The sequence below is a fragment of the Siphateles boraxobius genome, unplaced genomic scaffold, assembly GCF_051911475.1.
Source record: "Siphateles boraxobius isolate OS27281-9 unplaced genomic scaffold, OSU_SipBor_1 126, whole genome shotgun sequence".
NCBI classification, from domain to species: Eukaryota; Metazoa; Chordata; class Actinopteri; order Cypriniformes; family Leuciscidae; genus Siphateles; species Siphateles boraxobius.
The window spans coordinates 940,001-950,000 of record NW_027508729.1 but is presented as its reverse complement, the minus strand read 5'-3'; the positions used below and the strand labels follow the sequence as shown (position 1 = coordinate 950,000).

The 10,000-nt window shown below is 36.6% G+C and overlaps 3 protein-coding genes across 4 annotated transcripts in view; 2 read left to right on the top strand and 1 right to left on the bottom strand.

Annotated features, from left to right (window-relative positions):
• The window catches only part of sh3gl2b (SH3 domain containing GRB2 like 2b, endophilin A1), a gene marked incomplete at its 5' end in the record, with an annotated part of 11,712 nt that extends 9,189 nt beyond the window's left edge, over positions 1–2,523 (top strand). Inside the window, one exon of the mRNA XM_077225161.1 lies at positions 1–2,523. This exon is cut by the window's left edge and continues 1,890 nt beyond it.
• Positions 2,524–3,965: 1,442 nt separating this feature from the next.
• Positions 3,966–7,318, bottom strand: hmgb2b (high mobility group box 2b). Of its 2 annotated transcripts, none has more exons than XM_077225159.1 (5): positions 7,193–7,318; positions 5,782–5,941; positions 5,557–5,708; positions 5,302–5,476; positions 3,966–4,309 (listed from the first exon to the last, which is right to left on the bottom strand). In XM_077225159.1, the coding sequence occupies exons 2-5, from the start codon at positions 5,929–5,931 to the stop codon at positions 4,142–4,144; spliced, it is 645 nt and encodes a 214-aa protein (XP_077081274.1). In that variant the 5' UTR covers positions 5,932–5,941; positions 7,193–7,318; the 3' UTR covers positions 3,966–4,141. The 2 variants fall into 2 exon arrangements, with proteins under 2 accessions (XP_077081274.1, XP_077081275.1); XM_077225160.1 differs by having other exon boundaries at positions 5,782–5,963; positions 7,193–7,246.
• Positions 7,319–7,816: 498 nt separating this feature from the next.
• Positions 7,817–10,000, top strand: part of ctc1 (CTS telomere maintenance complex component 1) — a 47,259-nt gene continuing 45,075 nt past the window's right edge. Inside the window, exons 1-2 of the mRNA XM_077225147.1 lie at positions 7,817–8,001; positions 9,113–9,267. Coding sequence (XP_077081262.1) covers positions 7,960–8,001; positions 9,113–9,267 — 197 coding nt within the window. The 5' untranslated portion in view covers positions 7,817–7,959. The remainder of the gene's footprint in view (positions 8,002–9,112; positions 9,268–10,000) is intronic.

The following is a 10,000-nucleotide window of genomic DNA, read 5'->3' as shown; positions in this document are numbered from 1 at the left end:
CACTGATCAACTATCAGCCATGTTTAAACCAGTTACCCTCATAAACTAGGTTTCTTTGATCGTAGATGTTTGCTAAAGTCTTATTTTTGAAATAATAAGTGGTATTTCCACGAATGCCAAGTGCGCTAGTTATTAACGTACGTTTGTGTGTGTGATCGTTTCCACAGTATACTGTTATGCTAGTTACTACTGTATTTCAGTGGGTAGTTGTTAGTGCCGTGATGTTTGTGAGCACTGAAACTGATGGATTGATTGCAGCTGATGAACATATAGCGTATAATCTCACGACTGAAGTGATGCAGCGTTTGTTGTTTTAGCGGTTGATGGACCATGTTCTTCAGCACGGCTCGCGCTGTGTGTCGTTTAATGCCTTCAATGTCTTCGGCTTTCGTTTGAAACCCGTACCGTATGTCGATCGCTGCTCACGGTCAGACCAGTGTAAAGCTTGTTTCTGCCACGGAATAAAAAATAAAAAAAGTAATTGTGACTTTTTATCTCCCAGTTATGACTTTTTTGCAGAATCCCGAGTTCAGATCTCGCAATTTGCTTTTTTTCCGCCAATGAAATCAAAAATGAAAAAGTAGTTGCAAGTTTTGATCTCCCAATTATGACTTTTTTCACAGAATTCTGACCAATTAAATATCGCAATTCATTTTTTTTTCGCCACAGAATAAAATTTTAAAAGTAATTGCAACTTTTATCTCAAAATTATGACTTTTTTTGCAGAAAGTTTACATCTCACAATTGTTTTTTCCTGCCATGGAATAAAATAAAAGTAATTGTGACTTTTTCAGAACTAAAAAAGTAATTGCGACTTTTGTAATTAAACATTATTTTTTATTAAAAAGTAATTGCAACTTTTTTCCGTCACTGAAAAAAAAGTAATTGCGACTTTTAATCTCACAATTATGGCTTTCAGACCTCGCAAAAAAAAAATTTCGCCAACGGAATAATTAAAAAAAATAATTATTCGACTTTTTATCTCACAATTATGACTTTTTCACAGAATTCTGAGAGCAAATCTCGCAATTCGTTTTTTTCCTGCCAATTAAATAAAAGGAATCGCGACTTTTTTTGCCGTAACATAAAAAAAAAAGTAATTGTGAATTACTTTTAATCCCAAAATTACAGCTTTTTTCCCGCAGAATTCTGAGTTTACATCTTACAATTCCCGCCACAGAATACATTTTTTTTAAAAGTAATCGTGACTTTTCAATCTCACAATTATGACTTTTTTCTAAAAATTGCAAGTTTATATCTCACAGTTATGAGTTTACATCTCGCTATTATTTTTGTTTGCCATGGAATAAAAAAAAAGTAATTGCGACATTTTATCTCACAAATTGGACTATAGCGCGGAAGATTTCTGTGTTCAGTGACTTTGGTATTTGATGTCAATTAAACATTTACACTGAGAATTTAAGTTATGTCAATTGTAAAATACATCAATTGTAAAATACATCCAAATGAAATATTTATCTCTGAATTCAATTTATGCTATTTATTCTTTTTTTAACCTTCTGAGATTTTAAGGTATAATTGAAATATATAAATATAAATATATAATTGAACAGCACATTTGCATGTTCACGGTTCTCTGATGTCGGTTAATGGTCACATGACATGTAGTTAAACACATTTTTTCCAAGTTACAGTAATGAGAATTTAGGATTAAATGCGTTTAATTGTCATGAAAATATTGTCACAGTGCAAAACATCTTAATGTTATTAAAAACAGACATAATTTTTTTTTGTTATGCAAATTATAATTTCTATAGTTATATTTCTCTAATAATGAAATATAACCCGGCATTTCTTTAAATGATGCATCAATAATTATTAATAAGGAAGGTCATTACTGTCACACAAGAAAAAAATCATGCCTTTGTAATTCATAATTTTGACACAAAAAGTTGTAATTGTGACATACTAAGGTGATTATGAGTTGGAAAAGTTGAAATCATCACTTAAAAATTCATAATTATGACAAAAAATTATAAAATGAAGAGTCGAATTTAAAAAAGATATTATGACTGTCATATATTTAACATTTTATGCCATTAATCAGATTTACCAAAGCCTGATTTTTCCCCAATGTGGCATAAATTTGCTTTCCTGAATCAAATCTTTATGGTTTCTAATGGATCTAATGATTTCATGAAACATCTGCAGTGTTATTATTAATAGTATTATCGCAGATTTCCTGTCAGTCACATCTGATATGGCAATAATTCTGAAACCACACACTTTGTGAGCTCTATATGAATATATATATATGAATATTATGTGAGTGTGTTTGAGTGGCAGTATAAACATGCGTGTTTGAGGTGTGAATGTGCTTGTGGGACGTTTTGCACGTGATGTTGATGTTTTCGCTACAGAGATTCACCTTTATGAATCAGTTATTATAGTGTACGTTTGCCATTTTCCTTCATGTATTGATTTGGGTTGCTGTTTTTCCTGGATGATACACGTGTACCGCTTGATGTGAGAATAAACACAGTTTCTCCTGCAGGACTTTAATGAAACGCTTGAGTAAATGAGCAGAGAAGAGATGTGGATTCCTCAAGTATCCTGTGGTGAAAATCAAAATATTAATGTTGTTTATGTGTCTATGTGGTGTTTTTAATACGCTTTAAGACAAATCATGTGTAAATTCATAAGTCGACAGCATTGCTGAGTATTTTCTGCTTAAAACTGCAGTGAACCAAAGACAGTCTCAAAAACACGCTTTGAAATCGCTGGTGTTTCTGACGTCACAAACTACCTTGTAACCAATCAGATCAACGTGTGATCGTCAACGAGTGGATCTCTGAGTGAGTGAGTGAGTGGAGGCGGGGCTCATTTGCATATGCATAGACCCGCGAATACTAAATGAGGAAAGGGTGTCGAGTTACATTCAAGATATTTTATTTAAGGCATGAAGAATTTTGTTCAAAGAAAAAACACCTAAATATGTTTCATTTGGTGATAAAAGAAGAGTTTTACCATAAATTTCCCTCGCCATGAAAACAATATTTGGACACGTACAAAATGACCGTGAGCCGTTTCGTGTCAAATCCTTTTAGAGCACAAAATATGATCTTTAAACACATAATTTAGAAAATATTCAGCACCTGTAAAGTTATATCAGGTTTTTTGTACTCGCTTGTAATACTGTACTGTTAATTTATTTAAATCAAAATTTAGCTAATTTTAATATTTCAAACATTTTATCATCTACTTCTAATGTAATCCCTCACAGTCTATCTTCTATTTATTTGAAATTTTGAATCCAATTTTTATTTATAGTCATACATTTTTGTTTATTAATCATAGTCATTCCTTTTTACATTTTACGCAAGTCAAAATTATGACAAAAAGTTGAAATTGAAACGGTAATTATGTAGTAAAGCTAAAATATCACATAAGTCACAATTATGACAGAGACGATCTCGACTTTTTAATCTCATTAAAAACAAATTATGATTTTTTCTTATGTGGCATAAAAAAAATATATAGTAGTAACATTTTAAGTTTTCCCTTATAATATATACATGCCTTAAAGATTCAGTAGGTAAAAACATGAATCAAATGTTCTGAATAAAACTAATATATCCAGTGCCTTACACAAACACTGAAATAATGCAATAAACAGTATAAGACGTGACAAACCATTTTAAAAGTAAAACCCAGGGAATTCTGGGAATATCAGTTTACACGGTATATTATGAGTATTAGTTCATTTTTTTACATTCAAAAACTACATTTAACAGTATTTTACTGTAAAATTACATCAAATGTTTAATTAAATCCATTTTTCAATTTAGAGTAAAGGAACTTATTTAATCATATTTGTTATTAATTAACATTCCCTTAACTTTGTTAGTCTACTAAAACAATTTCGTAATTCAAGCTCAAATCAACTTTGAAATGGCATTTCCATCCATCAAAGCTCATCGAGACCAGAGAAAACACACAAACTATCGAAGTCTTTAAAAATTTATTATAAAAACGCCCTTCTACACATTACAGGATCAACCGCTAGACGTGTACAAAAATAAAAAGAAATCTAAAAAGAGATCACTTGCGTTATTGCTCGAGTCGTTAAACATGTACAAGATGGAAAAACACAAAATAAACCCCCATCAGTGACGCTGCATTACTCGTCGTCATCATCATCATCATCCTCGTCTTCTTCCTCGTCCTCATCCTCCTCTTCGTCATCATCGTCGTCGTCAGCCTCGGGCTGGACCTTTTTAGTGGAGCCAGTCGGTCGCCCCGGCGCCTTCTTAGAGGCTCCGCCCCCTGAGCGGTACGCCTCCACGTCCTGCCAATCAGAGAGAGGTCAGACACTAGACACGCCCACCTCATTACATAAACATGACGGCTCACATCAAACACCCGCATCATTTCTGCGTTTAAATGACAATTTACGCACAAGATAACGTTTCGTTCACTTTAAGCATTTAAAAACAAGACATGCTATATATGAATAAAACATTTAAATGTGTGCATTTGAGCCAGAACCAATTTATGCATTTCAATGCAAGTCGATACATTTAAATGTTTTATACACACATAAAAAACACACACACACCAATTAATCGCATCGATTTGTTTATATGCGTGTTAATATGCATTTATTTGTATATATACACACACATAAAAATATATTAACTTTGTGCATTTAAGACAGAACTAATTTGTGCATTTAAGACAGAACTAATTTATGCATTTCAATGCAACTTATTTTTAATACACTTTAATGTTTTATACACACACATATTTTATATATATATATATATATATTAGTGCTGCCAAATCAATTAATCGCAGCTAACACAAGTTTTTTTATATAATGCATTTATAATATAATCAAATTATAAATTTTGTGCGTAATATATACATTGTGTTTATGTATGTGTGTGTATGTATATATATATATACACACATTATAATATATATTACTGCTGTCAAATCGATTTATCGCATCCAACACACACACGTAATAATATATATACACACACATCTATGTATAATATATATACACACACACATCTATGTATAATATATATACACACACACATCTATGTATAATATATATACACACACACATCTATGTATAATATATATACACACACACATCTATGTATAATATATATATACACACACACATTTTATATATATATATAACACACACACATACATATACAAAATGTATAAATAAATTTCTAACCTAAAATGACAATTGTAAAAAAATTTACCGGTACATTATAATTCTATAAGTACTAGATTTATAATATGATATAGTTTCTTCACCTTCTCGTATTTCTCGCGCAGTTTGGCGGCCTTCTGCTCGAACGGCGCGCGGTCCTTGATGCTCTGTTTCGACCACCGCTCTCCCAGTTTCTTCGCGGTTTCTCCGATGGACAGACCGGGGTTTTCGCTCTTTATCGTCGGCCGATACTCCGCGCAAAAGACGAAGAAGGCAGACCTGCACAAAAAAAGAAAAACCTGTAAGAAATCACTGAGGCGTGCATGTTAGCATGTGGTGTGTTTGCGCGCGGGACGTACGGCGGGCGCTTGGGGGCGTTCGGGTCTTTCTTCTTCCTCCCCGTCTTCCCCACGCCTTTGGGCGGCACATAGGTCTTCATCTCCTTGTCGTAGCGAACTTTATCCACTTTCGCTAGGTCTTCAAACCTGCTCTTCTCTGCCGCGCTCAGCGCCTGTGGACAGAGCAACGGTTAGGCGAATAATTCAACGACACACGAGCGCGAGGCACAGGCGTGGATTGCTCACCCTCCATCTCTCGGAGCATCTCTTGGAGAACTCGGAGAAGTTGATCGGCACGTCGGGACTCTTGCGTTTGTGCTCGTCGCGGGACGTCTGCACGAAGTACGCGTACGCAGACGTCTTTCCCTTGGGTTTGTTCACGTCTCCTTTCACCATGGCTGATCCACTGTCAGAAAACAACAGCGTTACTGAAAACCAAGCATTAAATACATAAAAAAATACATCAGAAGCATTTGTCGTAGATAGATTAATATTGAATAGAATAATTTTGGCATTTATCCAATCTGTTAATAGCATGTTTTGATTTCAAAAACTTCAATTGCATTACATTGGATATAAATACTCAAATACCTTGAATAGTATTAAAAATAAGTTGCATTGAAATGCATGCATATATTAGCTCTGGCTGCAAAACGCGCAAATTTAAACTGTTAAGTTTAACAATTTTTTATGTTTTATATTATATAGCATGTTACAAATTTTAAAAAATCAAATCAAATTGAATAGTATTAAAAATAAGTTTTATTGTAAAAAATGCATGCATAGATAAGCTCTGGCTTAAAGTGCACGAATTTAACTCTTTAAACGTTATATTATTTATAGCATGCGGTTTTTAAAAGTAAATAAAACATTTTAACTTGTGAAATGATTGCATTATATCGGACATGAGTCATTTCACAAGTCAAATGATTTTACTTGTTTCTAAAAACAACATGCTATATATATAACAAAACATTTAAAAATAGTTTGAGCGTTAAATTCGTGCATTTTCAACCAGAACTAATCTATGCATGCATTTCAACTGTTAATACTATTCAACGTATTTGAGTATTTAATGACTGATATCCGACGTAATGCAACAACTCAAATACAATATAATTTGTATTCGCTGAAAACGCATGAAAATTAATTTCTCGAAAATTCAATAAAAGCATGTAAATAAAAAATAAGTTGCATTAAAATGCATGCGTAATTTAGGCCTGGCTCGAAAATGGCAAATTTTAATGTTTTAAAACACTTTTGTTGTTAGTTGGTCGGAGGCTTTTGTTGAACAAAGATTCCTCCATTTTCTTTCCCGCCTATTTCCGTCATCCACCCCCACCCCTACCCGATTTCTCTATCCAAACACATTATATCATCCATAAACCCGATATTAACTCGATACACGAGTGAAACGGGTCTCAGAGCGCCGTTACTGACCCGAATCCCCGTTAAAACACGGTAACTGCGCGCGCGCTCCGATTACAGTACACAACACAAGCGCGCGCGGACTCACGCAAACCGTCTAAAACCTCTTTAACCCGCAGTAAGTGTCTAGTTCTAATATCGTACACGTGGCACGATAGTACCGCACACGTTTAAATACGAAAATAAATTTTTTAATCGATTTAGAATGTAATTTTCAAACCGAACAAACCTTTTCTTTCTTCTCAGCAGAACAGCGCGAGCTTCTCCTCAGTCAGAACAGTGTCTCCCACGTGATACCTTGTGCTGCGTGTCTGCGTGACGCACAGAACATACAGCACCCTGGACTGGGCGCCTGATTGGTCCAGCTTGCGAATGGAATAGTCCAATCAGCGAACGCTTCCCGAGGAATCCGCAGCGCTGATTGGCGGACTGAAACCCTCGGCGGTTCGAATGTTTGTAAACTGAACTCACAACAACGAACGGATTGACCATTTAAATATATAAATTATAATCTAAATTATTACAATAGTGATCAATTATGATATAATACAAATTATATAAACTCTTAAAATAAACCACACGTTTGAAATCCCTTCGCTTTTGTCCATCGCCAACTCAGAGTTGGGTTTTATTTATATACAAACTCTTTTTTTGCTCAAAGTTTGTATATAAAAGCCGGGAATGATTTTATGGTTTGTTTTCTTGCAGCGGCTAATGCGTTAACCTAACCCAGTATTTAGGATCAATAAAATAAAACACAAACACCTACAGATTGTTTAAAGTGTTTCTGGTGTCATGTTTCTCCACTCCACGTGGAGGCGCATCTGCACGCACCCCTGATCCACGTGACCTCACACGCATGCGCTGAAGAAGAGCGTATTGGTTCAGCGCGCGCATCTCAAGGGGCGATCGCCGTTAATATTAGTATTTGTGCTCTTATATTTTAGTTTATTTTAATGCGACAGTCACAGCGTAAGGCTGTGCTTGTGTAGACGGATGGAGGAGTTTCTAAAGCACTTTAAAAACCACAGCAGAGCGGTACATCTATTTCATTTTGTTTATACACACTCTCTGACTCTGTCAGTTGTTTATACTTTTGTATTGGTATCTGGTTTTGTAAATCATAATTATGCTATAAGTTGAAACTATGCCAAGTCATTAAAAGTTGAAACTATGTCGAAATTATAACATAACATACATAATTATCACTTAGGAAGTAACAATTTCGAGTTTAGTATGTCAATATAACTTTTTAAGTCATAATTTAAACTTCAAAAGTTATTATTTCGACTTTTTAATGTAATAATTACAGTTTACCAAAGCATGTTTTTTTCTTATGTGGCTGAAATGGGCTTCCATAACAATAGATAGATAGATAGACAGATAGACAGACATAGATACAGTAGATAGACAGACAGATAAACAGACATAGAAACAGTAGATAGAGGGATAGGTACAGTAGATAGACAGACAGATAAACAGACATAGATACAGTAGATAGAGGGATAGATACAGTAGATAGACAGATAGATACAGTAGATAGACAGATAGATACAGTAGATAGAGGGATAGATACAGTAGATAGACAGATAAACAGACATAGATACAGTAGATAGAGGGATAGATACAGTAGATAGACAGATAGATACAGTAGATAGACAGATAGATACAGTAGATAGAGGGATAGATACAGTAGATAGACAGATAGATACAGTAGATAGACAGATAGATACAGTAGTTAGAGGGATAGATACAGTAGATAGACAGGTAGATACAGTAGATAGACAGATATATACAGTAGATAGACAGATAGATACAGTAGATAGACAGCTAGATACAGTAGTTAGAGGGATAGATACAGTAGATAGAGGGATAGATACAGTAGATAGACAGATAGATACAGTAGATAGACAGATAGATACAGTAGATAGACAGCTAGATACAGTAGTTAGAGGGATAGATACAGTAGATAGAGGGATAGATACAGTAGATAGACAGATAGATACAGTAGATAGACAGATAGATACAGTAGTTAGAGGGATAGATACAGTAGATAGACAGATAGATACAGTAGATAGACAGAGTGTGATTGTGTCTAGTCATCTGACCCTATATGTGATGATGATGTGTGTGTGTGTGTGTGTTTCAGGACCAGCGCTGGCTGTCTGAGCTGTTCGAGTGTGTGAGACTGCAGCTCCATCCGCTCCTCGACTCGTCTCTGGGTGTGTGTGTGGTGCGTCTGTCTCTGGCTGTGGTGTCGAAGGTCCAGAGAGCCGTCGGCTCGGATCTGCCCGTCAGCTACAGGTAGGTGTGTGTGTGTGTGTGTGTGTGTGGTGCGTCTGTCTCTGGCTGTGGTGTCGAAGGTCCAGAGAGCCGTCGGCTCGGATCTGCCCGTCAGCTACAGGTAGGTGTGTGTGTGTGTGTGTGTGTGGTGCGTCTGTCTCTGGCTGTGGTGTCAAAGGTCCCGAGAGCCGTCGGCTCGGATCTGCCCGTCAGCTACAGGTAGGTGTGTGTGTGTGTGTGTGTGTGGTGCGTCTGTCTCTGGCTGTGGTGTCGAAGGTCCAGAGAGCCGTCGGCTCGGATCTGCCCGTCAGCTACAGGTAGGTGTGTGTGTGTGTGTGTGTGTGGTGCGTCTGTCTCTGGCTGTGGTGTCGAAGGTCCAGAGAGCCGTCAGCTCGGATCTGCCCGTCAGCTACAGGTAGGTGTGTGTGTGTGTGTGTGTGTGGTGTGTGTGTGGTGCGTCTGTCTCTGGCGTCGAAGGTCCAGAGAGCCGTCGGCTCGGATCTGCCCGTCAGCTACAGGTAGGTGTGTGTGTGTGTGTGGTGCGTCTGTCTCTGGCTGTGGTGTCGAAGGTCCAGAGAGCCGTCGGCTCGGATCTGCCCGTCAGCTACAGGTAGGTGTGTGTGTGGTGTGTGTGTGGTGCGTCTGTCTCTGGCTGTGGTGTCGAAGGTCCAGAGAGCCGTCGGCTCGGATCTGGCCGTCAGCTACAGGTAGGTGTGTGTGTGGTGTGTGTGTGGTGCGTCTGTCTCTGGCTGTG

Excerpts from the sequence above, each read along its gene's own strand:
- hmgb2b (XM_077225159.1), bottom strand. The coding sequence starts at position 5,931 with ATGGTGAAAGGAGACGTGAACAAACCCAAGGGAAAGACGTCTGCGTAC. Across the intron at positions 5,709-5,781 it reads GATGCTCCGAGAGATGGAGG|GCGCTGAGCGCGGCAGAGAA; the intron begins GTGAGCAATCCA and ends CTCTGTCCACAG. Across the intron at positions 5,477-5,556 it reads AACGCCCCCAAGCGCCCGCC|GTCTGCCTTCTTCGTCTTTT; the intron begins GTACGTCCCGCG and ends TTTTTTGTGCAG.